General features: G+C 40.5%; 1 protein-coding gene and 1 long non-coding RNA gene across 5 annotated transcripts in view; both read right to left on the bottom strand.

The window, feature by feature from the left end:
- Positions 1 to 18,890, bottom strand: part of LOC310743828 — a 603,392-nt gene that overhangs the window by 63,701 nt on the left and 520,801 nt on the right. The window lies entirely within an intron of this gene.
- NCKAP1 (NCK associated protein 1) overlaps positions 9,805 to 18,890 on the bottom strand; it is a 47,734-nt gene continuing 38,648 nt past the window's right edge. For all 4 annotated transcript variants that reach the window (XM_083627205.1, XM_083627204.1, XM_083627203.1 and 1 more), the window contains exons 24-32: positions 18,507 to 18,604; positions 16,964 to 17,057; positions 15,959 to 16,041; positions 14,994 to 15,074; positions 14,159 to 14,252; positions 12,871 to 12,987; positions 11,572 to 11,681; positions 11,034 to 11,123; positions 9,805 to 10,746 (exon numbers count right to left, since the gene is read on the bottom strand). In XM_083627205.1, the coding sequence (XP_083483331.1) occupies positions 10,630 to 10,746; positions 11,034 to 11,123; positions 11,572 to 11,681; positions 12,871 to 12,987; positions 14,159 to 14,252; positions 14,994 to 15,074; positions 15,959 to 16,041; positions 16,964 to 17,057; positions 18,507 to 18,604 (884 nt within the window). In that variant the 3' untranslated portion in view covers positions 9,805 to 10,629. The remainder of the gene's footprint in view (positions 10,747 to 11,033; positions 11,124 to 11,571; positions 11,682 to 12,870; positions 12,988 to 14,158; positions 14,253 to 14,993; positions 15,075 to 15,958; positions 16,042 to 16,963; positions 17,058 to 18,506; positions 18,605 to 18,890) is intronic.

Consider the following 18,890-nt stretch of genomic DNA (forward strand, 5'->3'; position numbering starts at 1 on the left):
AGTGATTAGGCCCTGCCTTCCACATCCTTCCACCACCATGCATGGACACCTCAGTTAGGTGTGTGCATGCCCCAACAAGGTGGAGACAGAGGTAGGTGCAAGTGAGTGTGTTTGCAAACTTCCAAACTTTGCATGTCTGGAATGTGTGGCCTACTGTATAAAGGTAAGACTTAGATCCCTTGTTTCCCCAACTTTTGCCTGTGGCCCCACACCACAAAATTGCATTTGGCCCTTGAAGCATTGCCCATGGGAGAATGTTGGCTGGAAAATGTTCTCCATTCCTGGTATATGGTTATGTCCTTAAAACTTACTCTGGAGTTGCACCTACACCAGATGAAATTCCTCAGCCTTACAAAAAAAAAGAAGAAAGTATATTGGCTTCTAAATTGTGGTTAAATGGCTCTTTTCACCATGTAGATCAGCTCCTTGTGTATACTTAACCAATCTGTTTACCTTAGCCCCACAGTAAGTGCTTTCTACTAGCAGGGCCGAGTCAACACAGCTTAGGGACAGTGTCAATTTGTACTCTGGCTAACACCTCAGCAGTTTCTAAACAAACTTCAGCTCACCTTAATTATCTGTGGCTAGTACAGCAGGATAATTAATTCGACTTCACCAGATGGTTATCTGTCTGCCCTGATACAGCAGTAAAAATCCCTTTTCTCAATTTGTCAATAATTCAACCCAAAGTGAGAACTGAGCAAAATTTTGCAGTATGTCTATTTGTAGAATTGCATTTCTCCATTTCCAGTACAGTGGTACCTCGGGTTAAGAACTTAATTCGTTCTGGAGGTCTGTTCTTAACCCGAAACTGTTCTTAACCTGAGGTACCACTTTAGCTAATGGGGCCTCCTGCTGCCGCTGCACGATTTCTGTTCTCATCCTGAAGCAAAGTTCTGAACCCAAAGTAATATTTCTGGGTTAGCGGAGTCTGTAACCTGAAGTGTATGTAACCTGAAGCGTATGTAACCCGAGGTACCACTGTAATATGTAGGCTCTTCACAGTCACCGACCTAAGGCCCAGAATAACTGTATTTAAATACATATGCAGACCCTCCAAGTGTCCCTATTTTCTAGGGACATCCCTGATTTAGGGGAGCTGTTCTGGTTTCTGATTTGATCCTGGAATGTCGCACTTTTCCTTAGGATGTCCCTATTTTCATTGGAATAATGTTGGAGGGTGTGGAATTATCCGACCCCCCAAAGCCGTCTGAAGGCAATCTTGCATAGGGAAGGGGTTTTTTTTAAGTTTAATGTTTTATTATGTTTTTATATATGTTGGAAGCTGCCCAGAGTGGCTGGGGCAACCCAGCAAGATGTGTGGAGTATAAATGGCAAAATTATTACCATGGAACGTGATGTCCCTGTTTTCATCAGGGAAATGTTGGAAGGTATGACATATCTAGTTTTGTTTCCGTGTTTTTAAGCAATTGTGTTGGCATTTGTGAACACCTCTCTCAGGGGGAAAACAGCAAGCACACATGTAGAGCTGTCTCCATGGCGTTTGTTCCGTGGCACAACCTCTTGGCACCTGTGCTAACAGTCCATGGGTTAAGGAGGCACAATACTTGCCTTGCCCCATGTGCTGGCAACCCACGCTAGGCCACTGATTTAATTTCACTAGCCTCGGGTGATCAGCGGTCAGCAACCTAAGGCCCATGGGCCGGAAGCAGCCCGTGGAGGTCATTTGACCAGCCCCCGCCCCGCCCCCGAACTGTGCCGCCTGCTCACGTTGCACTAAACTGGCGCGTGCGCTGAAAATCGCATGCTCGCTCGCTCACACACGTGTGTGATCTGACCTATGGATAAACCTTGCTGACCCCTGCTTTTGTTGCTGACGTACGCCTGACTCAAGCCCTGAGACCTGCTTTGTTTCCACTAGGTGGCAGCATCATTTGACCTTGGACAACCTTTCTGGGTCCACAGGTAACATTTGCAAGCCAGAGGAAACTGTACTGGCCACTAAACAAACTCACACAATGCAACCAAGCACATACCACAACCTGTTCTATTGGTTGCATCAGGATTCTTCTTCCAAGGGGTCAGAGACAGGACACTGTGGATGCCAGAAAAAGCCTCAGTGGACCATGCTGGCAGCCCCTGCTTTAGACCATGCCCTGATATCTGGGGGGGGGGGGCACTATATAGATCTCTGTGCTTTTCTCTCAAGTTACATCTGGGCCTTTTCAGTGTTTCCAATGTTTCTGAAGTAAATTCCAACTTGCGTCATCTGAAAGTCTGATTGCTTTATGTTATCACTCTTGTCTCCGGTAACCAAGGAAAATATTCACAGACACCACACACTTGAGAGTCTAGACAGCAGTCATTTCCCAGAAACTACTTTCCCTGCAATGGTTTTCATTTGCATCCACACAACGCTTCCATAGTGCCCTCCTTTCTGTTATTCCCGCAGAATAGCCTCTGGTGCCTTAAAACTACATTTAACTTAACAGACACCGATTTCAAATTCTTTCCTTCTTCAAATTTTCTGAAACAAAAAGAGGCAACAATAATGCATTCAACTTTCATTACGTAATTGAGACAATCAGACCTTGAGAACAGGACATAGGCAGTTGTAGGTTGCAAATTCAGAAGAAGATAGCACAATCCCCTTAACACTTACATTTACAACAGAATATCTGAAATAATAATTCCTTCTTAAGGGGCAAACCTTGTTCCTGATAGGTTTGTGCCATGAAAGATAGGAAAGTTACAGTGAACACACACCAGCCTTCCCCATCTTGTCGCCCCTCCGCCTCAGTGAAGTTATTGGACTCCAATTACCATAAACTCCAGCCAGAATGATTGATGGCCAGGAATGATGTAGTTCAACATTTGGAGAACCACAGTTTCCCCAGCCCTAAGCAAACCATTGGAGAATCCTGGAGGTATTATCATTCCCTCCAAGGGACTGAAGATGGCATGCTTCTTGCTGCTGTTGTCTTCCTTAAACCCAACAACTCTGTGAACATAGGTTAGACAGAGAGTGTGCGCAATGCACATCAGGGGTAGAGCTGCACACAGGAAAAAACACTATAAATAAGTCAGAAATTAAATCGTTATAACAAAAGAAAAAAAAACCTCTGGAAAATCGCAAATGTTTGCTCTCCAGCACCCTCTGGTGTTGCGTGTTTATAATGCATTAAAAACACTGTTTTTTGACTAATGTAGCTGAGTCCAAAGTCAAAGTGGGAATTTTAACTCCCAGGTCTACGCTTACTGCTCTGAACGCTAGATCAGGGGCCTTCCAGATGCTGTTGGGACTCCAGCTCCCATCCACCCCAATCGGCATGGCCAGTGCTTACGGATTTTTGAGAGCTGTCATCCAGCCACATCTGGGGGAATCACAGATTCCCCATCCTGGACCATACTCTCTCTGCTAGTTAAACAGTTAAAGTCTAACATCTGGCTACACATTTATTGTATCCTGCATACATTCAAGTAATAACATATGCAAACAAGGCTATAAATTTGATCTGGCATAATGTTTTTGACAAATCCATACAGGCAGCTGCTTTCTGTGTTTCGCAGACAGAAGTGAAGAGAGAGCATCCAGCCATTGTGAACAAGCATCCCTTGTTGCAAATTCTAAGAGAGACTGCTAAACTCTGGTCATAATCCTCCTGGTGATGGGGAGAAATATTTAGCAACTGCCATATTTCTTTTCCTTTAATGATTATTGTAGTTACGGGCGTGGGGGGAACCTGACACATCAAATGTGACTTTTAGAAGGTTAAGTCCAGACCATAATACTTTTAAAAATATAATGTGGAGGGGATGGCATTCAATAAGCCCCGCACCTGCTTGAAAACCGACAAACAAAGAGTGTCAATGACCAATGCCAACCAATTTGAAATCTTATTTTAGGACTTTTTTTCCAATTTTCATCACTATGCCTTCTCATCCCAACTACTATGCTGCCTCGCCCTGGTTTTACCTCTAGTATGTGTTTGTACAATGGCATGTGTACTTTTAATATGAAATTTTTTTTAATAATATTTATTAAAGTTTCAAAAAAGTTACAAAAATGAGAAAGAAAAAATGAAAAAAAAGAAAAGAAAAAAAACAAAGAATACAAAATACAGAAAAATAAAAGCAATTAAAAACATTTCCCTCTTTCCATGTCTTATCTCTCATTTACTTATTTCCCTGACCTCCTCACACCTCCCTTTTTTGTATTCTAGTTCAATTAAATATTCCAGCAAATCCTTTCCAGCTTGGTTTATATCCTAATAGTTTATCCTAATGTAGTATAATTTTACATTCTTGTCTTTCAACAGTTAAAAAATCAATTTTTACCTAATCTTTTGTATCATTTCTGCTAATACCACATTACTTCATTCCAACATCCTTCTAACATTCCTGATTTTACAATGTTTCTGTAGATAAACTTTAAATTTTCTCCCATCTTCTTCCACCAACTCTTCACCTTGGTCTCGGATTCTGCCAGTCATCTCCGCCAGTTAATATGAATTCAGAATAAAAGTGAAAGTTTATATTTAAAAGTTCAACTTTGTCGTGTAGGCCAGTGATATAGGCAGACCTGGAACAGGTCATGAACTCAGACTCTTAGACACATGAGCAGGGGCAGGGTGTGTGTGTCAGCACTTACTGACTTAAATCGAGAAAAATATGATTGTAGGCTTCCACAGTCCACAAATCCTTTTAAATAAGTGCATTGATTATGTGTGTGTATGTGTGTTACATATAAGACTCTGGACCTGCCTTCCTGGAGAGGCTAGACTGGCTCTCTCCTTGTTGCTCTGCTGGCAGGTGAAGACCTTCTTGTTAATTTTGGAAATTAACTGCATTTAATGAAATGGCTGGTGCCATGCTGTTTTTTATTGTAATTATTTTCATGTTTTAAGTAGGTTTCATATACTGTATGTATATAGTTTTAATTCTATCATTGTTTGATCGCATTTTAATGTTTAATGTTTTTAGCAATTCTTGTTTCTATCTGTAAGCTACCTTGAGTTCCATCAGGGAAAAAGCTGGGGTAATAAAATAAAATGATGATGATAATTCTTCCCTGGAGTTTTCATTAGAGGACCACTTGATTCGTTCCTCGGACAAGTGATTTTTGGCTTGTAATTTTGGGGGTAGTAATCATCTCTGTGTACGTATTTTTAAAATAAACCAGATTTTTTGTTCAGTAAACGAGGAAGAACACCCTGCCCCCTTTTAACCACCCTTCCTCCCTGCCAGAACTCCCACCACCTACTAAAAACATTTGCCAGGTGGAAATTGGCTGTCTTGGTACTTGTTATGATGTTTGACATAATTATCAAAATAAAAACAAAATCAGCCCCAGTGTTTCTCCACTCACAATGCTGTCAATTAAAGATCTACAAGAATTATTACATATACAGACCTTGGGGAAAAACGTTTTCTCCTTCGCTATAAATCCTGACTCCGCAGAGTTCTCTTTTTTTATTACTGCATTTCTCCAGTTGCCTTCTGTGGTTTTTGTCAGCTTCTCCTCTTGGCTTCCATGTGGAATTTAAAAGGTTTCTTCTCCCTCCCACCCCCCTTTGAATAGCTGTGTCTGACATCAATGCCATGTCATGACACAAAGCTGACTAATAAAAGTTAGACTCCATTGGTTCATCTAGCTGAGTATTGCTTACTAACTGGCAGAGGCTCTCCATTGTTTTGGCCAGGGGACATTCCTAGCCCTACTTTGAAATGTTCTTAATGGAACCTGGGGCCTTCTGCAAGTGAGCTTTAAGTTTCTGTGTTATTTATGCATAGGTAAAGGTAAAGGGACCTCTGACCATTAGGTCCAGTCATGGCCGACTCTGGGGTTGCGGTGCTCAGCTCGCTTTATTGGCCGAGGGAGCCGGCGTACAGCTTCCGGGTCATGTGGCCAGCATGACTAAGCCGCTTCTGGCGAACCAGAGCAGCGCATGGAAACGCCGTTTACCTTCCCGCCAGAATGGTATCTATTTATCTACTTGCACTTTGACGTGCTTTCAAACTGCTAGGTTGGCAGGAGCAGGGACCGAGCAACGGGAGCTCATCCCATCGTAGGGATTCGAACCGCCACCTTCTGGTCGGCAAGTCCTAGGCTCTGTGGTTTAACCCACAGCGCCACCCGCGTCCCTTTATTTATGCATACCCTCCAACATTTCTCCAATGGAAATAGGGATGTCCTAAGGAAAAGCGGGATGGTTCCGGGATCAGGTCAGAAACTGGGCTGGCTTCTGTAAACCCAGGACCATCCCTGGAAAATAGGGACACTTGGGAGGGTCTGTTATGTGATGGTTGCTGTCACCTGGTTGCTGCCATGTGCCAGGACTGGGAGTGCCCTACCGTGTCATCTGATGTCATCTTGGGACACCAGGTGCTTCAACACAATAGATTAGAAGCTTTCAAGTCCCCAGCCAAGCTTAGTGGCATGGAGAAGCTATGTAACTTCTCTGTGCCACTAAGGATTTCAGTTATGATAGGAAACAGCATGGGACATCTCTCTCGCCCTGACCTAGCCACTGTGATCCACGCGACCGTCACCTCCAGACTGGATTATTGTAACTCACTCTATGTGGGGCTGCCCTTGAGACTGACCCAGAAACTCCAGCGGGTGCAAATGCGAGACTCCTTACGGGCTCCTTGCTGTGGGATCACATTCACCCAGTGCTATACCAGCTGCACTGGCTCCCGGTGGAGTACAGGATCAGGTTTAAGGTGCTGGTTTTAACCTTTAAAGCCCTATACGGCCTAGGACCCTCGTACCTACGGGACCGCCTCTCCTGGTATGTCCCACGGAGGACCTTACGGTCTTCAAACAAAAATCTTGGAGGTCCCGGGCCACAGGGAAGTTAGGCTGGCCTCAACCAGAGCCAGGGCTTTTTCGGCTGTGGCTCCAATCTGGTGGAACGCTCTGTCACAAGAGACTAGGGCCCTGCGGGACTTGACATCTTTCCGCAGGGGCTGCAAGACAGAGCTGTTCCACCAGGCCTTTGGCCAGGGCACAGCCTGACCCGCTCCTTTGGCAATCCTCACAGAACTCTAGCCCAATGGTTGCCATTAATTTGATTTGAAATGATTTTATAATGAAATGATTTTAGAATGTTGTATTACTTTACTGCTGTTTGCCGCTCTGAGCCCGGCTTCGGCTGGGGAGGGTGGGATATAAATAAAATTTTATTATTATTATTATTATTATTGGACTGGTGCAAGTAAGTTAAGGGGGCTGTGCAACGTGTGGAAAAACTTGAGGGATGTTAAATTATCTGCAAGTTGTATGGAGAATAGGGTGCCGACTAGCTCATCTGATGTCCCCAAATCTTCTCCATTGTTCTCCACTTGTTCCATGGCTACCCTACACCCCAGACTTGCACCTCATAACTCTCATCAAAATGAAGAACATAAAGAGAGGCCTTGCAGGATTTTCCAGAGTGGCCAACAAAATGCCTACAGGAAGCCCACAAGACGTGAAGGCAAATGACTTCTTCCCATTCCCACCCCTCTGCTAATTGAGACCTACTGCCTCTGAACGCAAAAGATGTTTGTAGCCATCATGGCCAGTAGCTATCACAGTAAGTCCAACTCCACTCTCCTTCAGAGGAAGCGAATAATGCCTTCGTTATTAATTCAAACTTAACTGAACCCCTTTGTGTCAATACTCAAGTCATAACCAATGACAGAGACAGAGGAGAATGACATCACATCAACTGGGGAGAAGAGAACATACAAACCATCATCAGTGTCATGGTTAGTGTGTGTTAAATTGCAGTCCAGAAAAAGATTATATCACAATATATAGATTATAGCTTTTAAATGAGTAGATCTGCAACATTTGTGAATGGATAGGGTTTTTACTTTAAAAAAAAATTGCATGAGAATTTGTTTTAATTGTTGCAACCTGCCTGGGGACTTGAGGGTGAAGGGCAGGTAATTAATAACAGGCAATACGCCAGGTCAGTGATGGTAAATGTACAATACTTCAGTGATGTTGTGTAAGCCACTGAGCCTGTTTGCAGTCCCTCATTTTCAGGAAACCATCTGGAGCACATTTCTGAGGTTTCAGGACAGGCTTTCTCCATAACCGTTAAGATTTAGAAATTCCTTTTAGAAGGATTCTCCAGGATTTATCAAGAATTGCTTGGGCACTTAAAATTCCTATGTGGAATGGCAGTGTCCGTTCTTATTTGGGTCAGTTCTTGTTCCATCTTGCCCTAAATGAGTCCCCTAGAAAAAGAGTCAATGCTGCACTCAAGTTGGTGTTGATGTTTAAAGCACCTTAACAGTGGCTGGAATGAAGTGTGTGTGAGGAGAGCATAAATTTTAAGAACCTCGCTACCCTCTGGACCTGAATCTCACATGTTCTGAATAGATAATCCCTACTGAGGGAGAATATCCATTGCATTTTTGAAAGAGAGAAACTCCTTGTCTCTACACCCATGATGATTTACAAAATACATTGAAGCCACCACCATAATAAAACTGGAATCTTAACAAACATACCACTGATTCAACGACGTTGGCAACATCCATTCTCAATGAAATACAAAACAGCTCACATATTTACTGAATCACCACAAGGAAAAGGCTGAGATGGGCTTCACTTGGGAGCACAATTCTTAATTTATGACCATAATCAGAGCCAGTTCTTCAGCAGCAGTTCCAAATCCCTTTTCATATCCTGCCATTTCACTATTAATGTCAGTTTATAAATTTATCCACTGACACTGCATCTACTGAGTGGGTCATCCTGACCAGGCAATGTTCTAGAAGAACTATAGAGTGAGTTGGATACAGAATATTTTTTTTTTTTTGGAAACAGGATGTTATTTTCTATTGTCTTTGAACTCTTCCCCAGGAAAATCTCAAACTGTTACATCTTTCAATACAAATTCTACAGTTTCCACTTCCCATTCCACATGGTCTAACATCTCCAACTGCATTGCTAACATTTCTGCTTGGGTAAACCATTAGTCTCTCAAATATAATCTAAACCTGAATTCCTATCTACCCGTCAAACTTTTTTTCTTTTCTTTTTTGCCCCCACAAGAACTGGGGTGGTGGCAAATTGGAAAAGGGGGTGAGAGGTAAGATGGTGTGAGACCATGAATAGGCAGAAGGAACGGAATAGATATTATGGGACAGTGTGTTAACCACAACCACCAAACTACTAGTTCCTAAGGAATGTTGACCTGATTTTTTTTTCCAGTGAGTCATTTCACCTTTATTCACAGATCATGTTTGTATGCTCTCAGTTTCTGTAATATGCAGTAAAGTGAGTTAATCTGAGTGGATTTAGACACTACAGTATCATTACATTCTGCAGGAGTCAGAAGGTATGCCTTTCCCTTTAATAACATGTTAGCAGAGAGTGCCTAGCACTGCCCAGGAATCTTCAGAAGCCAAAAAATATATTGTGTTTTTTAAATCGATAGTGTAATTTGTGAGTTTGCACCTGATACACCAGACACCCTCAGGAACCCTCATGCCAAGTTTGGTGACAATAGCTGGATGAACCTATGCCAAAAAATGGGCGAAGTCATGTCAAAGTGATGTCTCAGCCCTCCATCACTAAGTTGAAAAACTATGGAAAGACATAGATAACAAGCCAGTAATGAGATGTTTATAAGCCTATTGATTTTTAAGTCGGTTAGGTGACGGCCATTAAGGTAAAGCAAATTTTAATGTGGTTAGACAGTACTGATGAAGATCCAAAAATTGGTCAAACACGCACATTTAACAATCTGTAGACTAAGTCAACACACGTTGCTTGATGCTTAGAACACTGAATTTTCAACAGTCAACTTAGCAAAAAACCCAAGGAAAGTCACCAGCACATAATACAGTGTAGTGTTTATTGTATGTAATGGAAGGTACACTTGAATTTCAAAAATTTAAAACATATAAAAAGTGGTTAAAGGGCTAACATTTTATCAACATTTGATAAATGCATTAAGAACGTTTATTATACAGCAGGGTACAATGTAGTGTTAATGCCAACGGGGCACCATGGAAATTAGTCTTTAAAAAATTCCACTATGTAAGCTTTATACAAACAAAACCACTTGCTGCTGTTTAAGATTGTATGGAGGAGACTGCTGTCTAAGCAGTCTTACAACAATTTTTAATATTAGATAGCATCAGTCATTAATTTGGGTGAGTGTTTCAAAAAGAAAAAAAAAAGTAGAAATTGTCATTCACAGAAATGCACATCCAAGTCTTGTTTCTGATAAGAACAATAGGTACAGATTGTAACTCTCCCTATATGAAATAATTTACACACAGATGAAAGCTAGGAACACTAAAATAATCACTAAATAGAGTTCTTCCTGGAAATAAACAAGCCATTATGATTCCTGCACGATTGGATATGAAAAAAAACATAGTTGAAATAGTATTTCTCTTTTTAAACATAATTATGATTATTCTAAAATAAAAAGGGAAACAAATCAGCAAAATGTGCAACCTAAAATCAGCCAAGCTTATATTGTAGTACAACCATATTAAGAAACCACTGGTCAGAAATACAACTGCATTGGGAAAAAGTTTATAATCCACAAAACTCTTTGCCAGGCCATAAAGTAAAACAGCTCCACAGTTTACACAAGTAAAACTGAGGCAACATAGATGCGTGCTTAGGTTGTCTCCAGTTAAAGCATATATTCAGGCAGATGATGTGACACTTTGTTTGTACACAGCATGGTATGCATTTCGGAGCAAGACATATGGAAAGCAAGACTCCAGAAGATCCATGGTCAGGAATGGAGACTCCTGGACGATCTAAAGTGAGAGGAGAGATCACTTCAGAAACCTGGTAAGGAGTGGAAATCCCGATGCTGCTAAAATGACAAGCTACCAGCAAGGAACGGGGGAGGAGAAGGAAATGCAGAGAGGCTCAAAGGAGTAGGGTTCAAAAGCGTTTCATGATTTTTGTTTTTTAAAGTAATTTTTCTGCTATGCTGGCCAACAGTATTTTGACCATTTGTTGAATTCCACACAGAGTGCTTGTCAAAGTCTCTTTTACCTAGGATAAAACTTTTGGAACAATCACTGGAATGAGAGCTTACCATGTCTAGCAGTAGGTAAACAGATTCTCTGTTCCTTGTAGTGGTTTTGTCTGTCTCCTGACCGATTTTCAGTAGACTAGAGGATGCAAGCTAAAAAAATCACAAATAGCAAGTAAGTTTTCTACTCATCTAAAGCCACTTTAAAAATCATTTTAATTTCACGACACATGCAATTTCAGATATAAGATTTAACATGACGTGATCTGTAATGTTAGATAATGCAATGGGGTTATGGATGTGGAGCATTCCACAACAATGAAATTAACAGGACAGACCAATTGTATAGCTCAATTTGTGTACTGGAATCCCTGATCAGACCAGTTATTCTACAAGACAAAGTTCACACATGCTTGCAATATTGACTCAAATCCTTTACAGTCATTGTTGCAATCACTACCATATAGGAAAAGCCACCATAATGTTGTTGGCTTGAAATCAAAACTTAAGGTTGTAAATGTTAATCGCAGTACAGCTGAAAGCCTTGGTGGAAATGAATGATTTCTGGAGCAGGTCAGCCCAAAATAAAAACTGTACATACAGCCAAGAATTCTTTGAGACGGTCTTCAATGCTTCCCTTGTGAATGGTAAATAAAGCTGCAGCAATCTGGTTGATTGCTTTGGCCAGGCAATGGATATTGTTGCAGTGACCTAAACAAAAACACATTTGTGATATTACTTTTGCTTCACTCACACTCTGAACATTTTAGCTGAATAGAACGTGTCGTTTGAATAGGAGCAGAGTTAAGTTTAGCAAGGGATTAACTTTCAAATATAATATGGATAATCTTCATTTAACAAGGAGGAAGTAAAGATCTCTAAGAACCTTTTGAATACAGTAAAAGACATTACACACAGGTCCTGCTATCTGCATGCTCAACATCCAAAAATTCACTTATCCAAACTTGAAAGAATTATGCCCAAACCTCACTATATGCTCCACAGATGCACTTATTCGAACAGCCAACTTTCTTACTTCCTTTTTGTGTGTTTTTATTGGTGGCAGCCATCTTTAGGCAGAAACCACGGAAACACGGAGGGAGTGAGATCAGATGACTCAGAAAGCAGGAAAAATGAAACATATCAGGGACAGGAGAGATTGGGCAAATCATTCCCCCCCCCATGCCTCTCTTTTGCTGATTGGCTGCAGCCGTTTCAAGAAGAAACCATGGAGAGGGGGAGGAAACAGAGGGGACTAATCTTGTATTAGAAATGTTTCCATAGGAAACAATGGGAATCGTGGAATCATTATACCAACAATTGCATAACAAACAATTTCCAGGGAACTCATAAAGCGGGGCTACATTTATTCCAAAATCTGTTTCAAAGACTGATTTCTGGTTTTCTTCTTAATTTATCAGTTCCAAAGTTCTGTTCTGAAGACCTGAATCCTGCCAGGTGCAAATAGAATGGTGTGTGTATTCGAGTAAAGACGGGGCAACATGGTAACTAGCACAGGAATATGAGAATTATGAATGCTTCTAATGCAAATATCTAGTATGAAAACTAGTTTCAATACGTCTTCCAAATAGTACTCAGCATTGTTCCTGTGCCCCCAAAAGCCTCCAGTCAAGTTTTAACATTTCCTAATCAATAGGACATTTATGTGCAACGGGTAGAACACATTCTTGGTAAGGATCCCTAGAACCAAAGTATGACTTGAGGTGAGAGATTTTTATTTCCTCTTTCAAAGCAACCATTGTGAGATATAAAATTGATGTACTATTCAACACCAAAAAGGACCAAACACCAATATCATAAAATGAAAGCAAATAAACATTAATATAATTTTCCCCCTCCCCCCAGAACAAATTTTCACACCAGTTTGTCTGAATATTACCTTCAATGGCAGGACTGTATTGAGACATCACATTACTGGCCAAAGTTGGTAAGGAGACAGCCACAAAGACCATCAGAAGGCAGGCAATTTTATATTCTTCCTCTGGACTAATGTTTTCTGAAAATAAATACAAATTTAGGAGATCCATTATAACTGGGTGGGTTCAAAACTCCTAAACTAATACTTCATCCATTCACAGCATTGGTAATGTTTCTGAGCCAAATTCTGTGTTAATTGGTTTGAGCTAACAAAGACCAGTACTTTAGAGTAGCTGGGGAAACCCAGCCTGATGGGCAGGGTAGAAATTTTTTATTATTATTATTATTATTATTATTATTATTATTATTATTATTATCCAATTCCACCAAGTGTGGCATAACCAATACTCTTCTGTGACAGCTATCACTTTGTATAAACCAAGAGTATCTTGGTAGCATACCCCAACACATTTTCAGGGAAGGAAAACGTAACTTAAGAAAAATAGGATGCATTTTTTTAATTCCTAGAAGAAAATTTATCTAACAGCTATTCAAAGATTTTATAGCTCAATCAAAAGTAACCTAATGACAAATTGCAATTGCAAGAGATTTCTTTCCTCTTAACTCCAGTGGTCAGCAAGGTTATTTCAGGCTTCCTTTTGAAAGATGCTCAGAATGTCTGCACATAGGAACTAGCTCAGCATGGCCACCAACTGAGAGCTATTCATAAATGAGTGCTACTCCTCTAAAGTAGTTTCTATACCAGTATTTAATATTAATAATAATAATAATAATAAATTTTATTTCACATTCCTGGGCCAACTTGAATAAAATATTGGGGGGGGGGGTTTAAGCCCCACCCCACATAACTGATCACATGACATGGCACATGCATACCACTGGTATTTTTTTGGGGGGGCAAAGGGACCTCGGCCCCTAGGAGCCATAAAAAGTCACTCATCAATAACAAAAGCATTTGCAGCGATTTCAATGTAGTATTATCACTATTATATATACTAAGGAAATGTAACTAGAGATCAGAGCTGCAACATTCAGTCAAATACTGAATGTTCAGTCAAATACAAATGTAACTGTCATATATTTAAGCTGACAAACCCTCAGTTTTGGCATCTTGGTTAAATTATGTGAAGTGATCCAAGTGTTCTGCAGAATACATGCATATTTGGTACTCAATGTGCGCAAGTATAGTTTCTTTGACATCCTTCAGGTTTCTCAATTTAAAACGATATCATGGCTTAGCATTACATGCAAACACAGCCAATATCCAAAAACGTTATGCAGCAGCATACCTGATTTTTGGGAAGAAAGTGCTACAACCAGAGCAGGATCTATCTCACAAGGCAGTCCCGCAGCTGATGAGAGCTCATATACATTCATTGCAACCTGAGAGAGAGAAAGGTACTGCAGAGTGAAAAAGGCCAGAATAATTTTGTGGAATTTGTCAGAGCAGACATTGTAAAATCTTTTCAGTGTCCACATTAAGTTACACGTGAGAATGGAACCATGGAAGAACAGAAGCACCTTTGGTGGCAGGAATACACCTAGCTTATAGGGAAAAGCCCCATTAATGTCACTTTTGCTAGCTGGCTGTCATCTCTCTCACATGCCCTTCTGCCAAAAACTTGTATACTCTCCGAAACCATATTCAACAGCAACTTTTTAAGATTCCAACAAGTTCTCAAACTGGACAAACAGAAAACTATGTTAAGCCAAAGCATATAATGCATTAAATTAATGCTGCCATACCGTGTCTACCAAGACTAGGTTCTGAGGCCTAAAGTGCAAAAGGGTTTCATAATCCATTAGGAGAATGGATGCTGATCAACTCAAAAACTAAATTGTTAGAAACACTTTTTGAATCACCCCCTCTGAAATGCTGTGTCCTTTTTATTTTATGACTTGCTCCTTTAGTATAAACCAGTGACTCCCAGCAGTTTGCAAAAGAGAAATACTGGAATCATAACTAACCACAGAAGTATGAAACTGTATTAATTTCATTTTAATGAGGTTTACAGAAATATATACAAGTGCTACATCTGTCTATACATTCCTGCTTTTGGCATAATATACAATTTTAGAAAGAACTAAAAACAAACAAACCCCATTATTCTCACAAGCAATTACCTTCATATCTGTCTCTCTTGGAATGTGATCCTTAAAGTCTTCAATTGAACTTACAAGGAAAGGAATGTGATATGATAAGACCTAAGACAAAGAGGCATGCAACAAAATTGTTACTTTTGGCTATTGTATCTCCTAAGACAGCATGTTATGACTTTGTTGCATTTATTCTACCCTCTCCCCTCAGTTTATGCATTAAGAAGCCTGGAAGCATCATGCCAGAATCTTGCAGCAGGAGTGGAAAAACACCGGCTAACAAGAGTTTTGAATACTGTATTGCTTTGGGTCTAAAACAGCTGTACGTCAATTTCCTTTAATTTTTAAAAAAATAAAAAGTGAAATGGTAAAGGTTTGATTCTTTCAGCATACATATGCAACACACTTAATTTCAATTAAGATTTGATTATTCGTATTTAGTGTTGCAATCCTTTCACCACAGCACAAGCAATCTGTGTTTTATTCAATCAATTGATCATTTATTGTATCTGACTAAAAGCCATTACAAATACATTTACAAAACCAGCAAATCTAATAAAACCTAATTAAGAAAGATCCAAAGTAAGCAACCATTTACAATAAATTAAATTAATGAATCCCCTGCACAATCTACAGCGTTGTCTTTTATGTGGCTAGCATGAATACTTTTAGCGGCTTTTGCAAATAAAGCTGTTTTATATGGGACAAGTGGGTTGCAGTCAGGTAACAGCCAACGTATTTTCACTTTGGGGTTCTGTATCTGTAGCGGTGCCAACATCTGTTCCAAAAATTCTGGGGTTTTGATAGATCTGAGAATGGAGTATGTAATGGGGAAGAGCTTCTACCTACCCCACAGATACAGAATCTTAAATGCCTTGGAATGTGCTAGTATTTAGCGATTTAATCACTTTTTACTTTTACTTATCTATTCTTAGGCTTACATGTGCTTAAATGTGTAACACAAAAGTTATAATGCCAAGTGCAATACTTACATCTCTAAGAGCTTCTTGTGCCAATGACCGGAAAGATAAGATAACACCGATAATGGTCATCCTCTTCAAAACACTATCAACAGCTGGGGGGGGGAGGAGAAAATGTCAGGAACAAGAATGCTTTCTCCCTGCCCCTCCCTGTTTGATGTCTGTGGGAGATTGAGGCCATGCATAGTTGCCTCTCCACCAGCTTCAGTCTCTCTCTCTCTCTCTCTCTCTCTCTCTCTCTCTCTCTCTCTCTGTGTGTGTGTGTGTCTCTGCCTGAGTCACGGCATCACCCAGTCATGGCATCTGCCACAGACAGACTAATATTAACAGCAAATTAAAGTGACCACTGCTGATGAAGCAACTTTTTTGGCACATTACTCATCATAAGGGGGGGGGGGAGAGAGAGAGCATCGTTAAGTACCAAAGGCACACCAGACTCACAATAATGTTTCTCATGTGGCACCAAAAGGCAGTTTTAATTCCTTTACAAAAGTGCTCCAAAAGCTATTGAATAGTTTGTTCATCCACCAATTCACTCCTTGCTGGCTGAGCATTATGAGAATCTGGGAGAATGTGGCGACCAGCCGAAAGGAGCTCCTCAGTAGGCAACGTATCAGTTTTAAAACATTTAGGTTATCTTTCCAAAATCAAAAGGTTCTCTGAGGCAGACCGTACATTATAAGGCATAAATAGATGAAAAAGGCTACTAATGTGACTACCAATATATATATATATATATATATATATATATATATATATATATATGCATGCATACACGAGTGGGGATGTATATGTATGTGGGTAGCTTTATATATATGCATTTTTATATATATGCATCTGTAGGTTTGTGTCATGTATGTACGTTACAGCCTTAAAATGGAGACATTTATACAAAAGACAGCATGCACTTTTGGGGGCTGTAGCAGATGCTCCCGCATCAATTCCAGTGCTTCAAGCTATATGCAGATTCCCAGTTAGGAGCATAAACTAAAACAGCACTACTTGCTAGTTACTTACACGACAATCTTTTGAAGAGTGCTGCCATCTGATCTGGTTTATCAAAACTGGTCCTCATTTGCGTTAGCACTTCAACGTTCTCTACCACAAGTTTCTAAGACGAAGCAAGATCTCAGGTCAGGCATAGATCTGAGTATAGTAACAAGCGGGTGCTTTAGGACATTTCAGCGTGGCAAGCAGGAAGCAGAGCTCATGAAATCCAGATGTTCCCATTATCTGACTAGTTATACTAAGTAAGGCCCAGCTATGCACCAAACAAAAAGCATACAGTGTGATAATAAAGGCTCTCTTCTGTTCCACAAAGCACTTATAGCTCCAGTCAACTCATTAAACTTGAGCAGGGCTGCTGTAGAATAATGGAATTATTACAGTTTGAATGTCTTTTGCACAATGTGCAATGAAAACAACATGGGGGTGAGACACAATTTGCATACGATTTGCCATTCTTAGTTCCTCTTTAGGATTTCCCTTCCATATGTTTTCATGTGGATGATTATCTCTCACAAGGTAAAGAAGGGGCACACACTTTCTGTGACTGGTCTAGACCAATCTCCTAATCATTGTCTCAACTCTATAATTAAAACCTTCTCTCCCTCCACCCCGAGCGAGTTTACATTTATTCACTGTAAACTAAGGGGAGACAACTGAAAGCCCCTGAGTTCAATGCAGCATTTAGGAGTTTTTCAGTCTGGCCCATCCCAAAGGGATTTCTCTTCCCTTTCAAGAGCTGCAAGCTGGTGATAGGTGGGTCACCCCTTCTTTCTCCCTCCCATTCTACTACCCTCTTCTCTGTATCTCTCCCTCCTTGTCCAACAGGCTCATGGAGGATGGACAGCTTGCTCTGGCTGAATACCTGAATTAATCACTTGCCAAGTGCATTCCTCTCCCTACTCACTCCATTTGTTTTGGCTTCTTCCCCTATCCTTCCCCCAACTCCCTATCCTTTTTGCTGGACTCCCCATACCACATAAAATTAGGCCAGGGAGCACATGTTTATTATCCCTGCTGACCAAAGCTAGAGACACTTCCCCATTTCCTGATACTTTCTGTTAGTAGAAGCTAAACTATAAGCTAATTCAGAGACCCCCAAACCAAGGTCATCTCTTCTGGAGAAGCAGCATGCAGGAACACAAGTAATGACTGAAGTTTTGCACCAGGACAGCAAGGAACAAACTATGTGCTGCTATGAGGCTCATGCACATTAAAAAAAAAGGTCAAAGAAATAGAATGCATATGAGCAGATCCAAAGATCTTCCCCAGTATTTCTGTGCAGTGTTTAGACATATATATTGTTTAAAAAGTCACTCCAACCAATGGCACATCATAACAAAAGACTTTTTTGTGTGAGAATTGAAACGCCTGTTTGCAGTATGGCGTGAGTGTTCCTCATTCAAAGGGAAAGGGTCAAAACTCTGATGAGCAAGTACAAATGCTTGGACTAGTCTAAAGTAGTTCTTTGGATTCAGGCCATGTCTTCTTGCTATAAAGCGACTTCTGCTTTTAATTATAAAAGCAATGACCAAAGAGAAGCAATGGAAGTTACCTTGAGTTCAGCAACCTGTGAGGAAATGTGCCACATAAGGCTTTCACTCAAGAACTTCATGCCATATGGACCAAGGAGTTCTGACAGGGCTCTCATTTCTGAGGAAGAAAAAGCATTTATTCTGCTGCAAACCAATTATATTGTCTTAATTTAATGAACACATTATATTTTATTCATTCATTCTATAAGGGCTATAGCATTTCACACATTTTAAATTTCCAGCATCCTATTTCAAATGCTCAGGATGCAAACCCTCCATCTTAACTAGCTTAGCCTGTACTACCAGAGGTCAAGAGGCCTGATAAGAGCCTTAGTTCTCCCTAGATATTAGTGAGGGTCAGAAGCAGCAAGGGGGACTTGTAGTGCTGCTTACTGTCTCCAAAG

The sequence above is a fragment of the Podarcis filfolensis genome, assembly GCF_964270895.1.
Source record: "Podarcis filfolensis genome assembly, chromosome: 1".
Lineage (NCBI taxonomy): Eukaryota > Metazoa > Chordata > Lepidosauria > Squamata > Lacertidae > Podarcis > Podarcis filfolensis.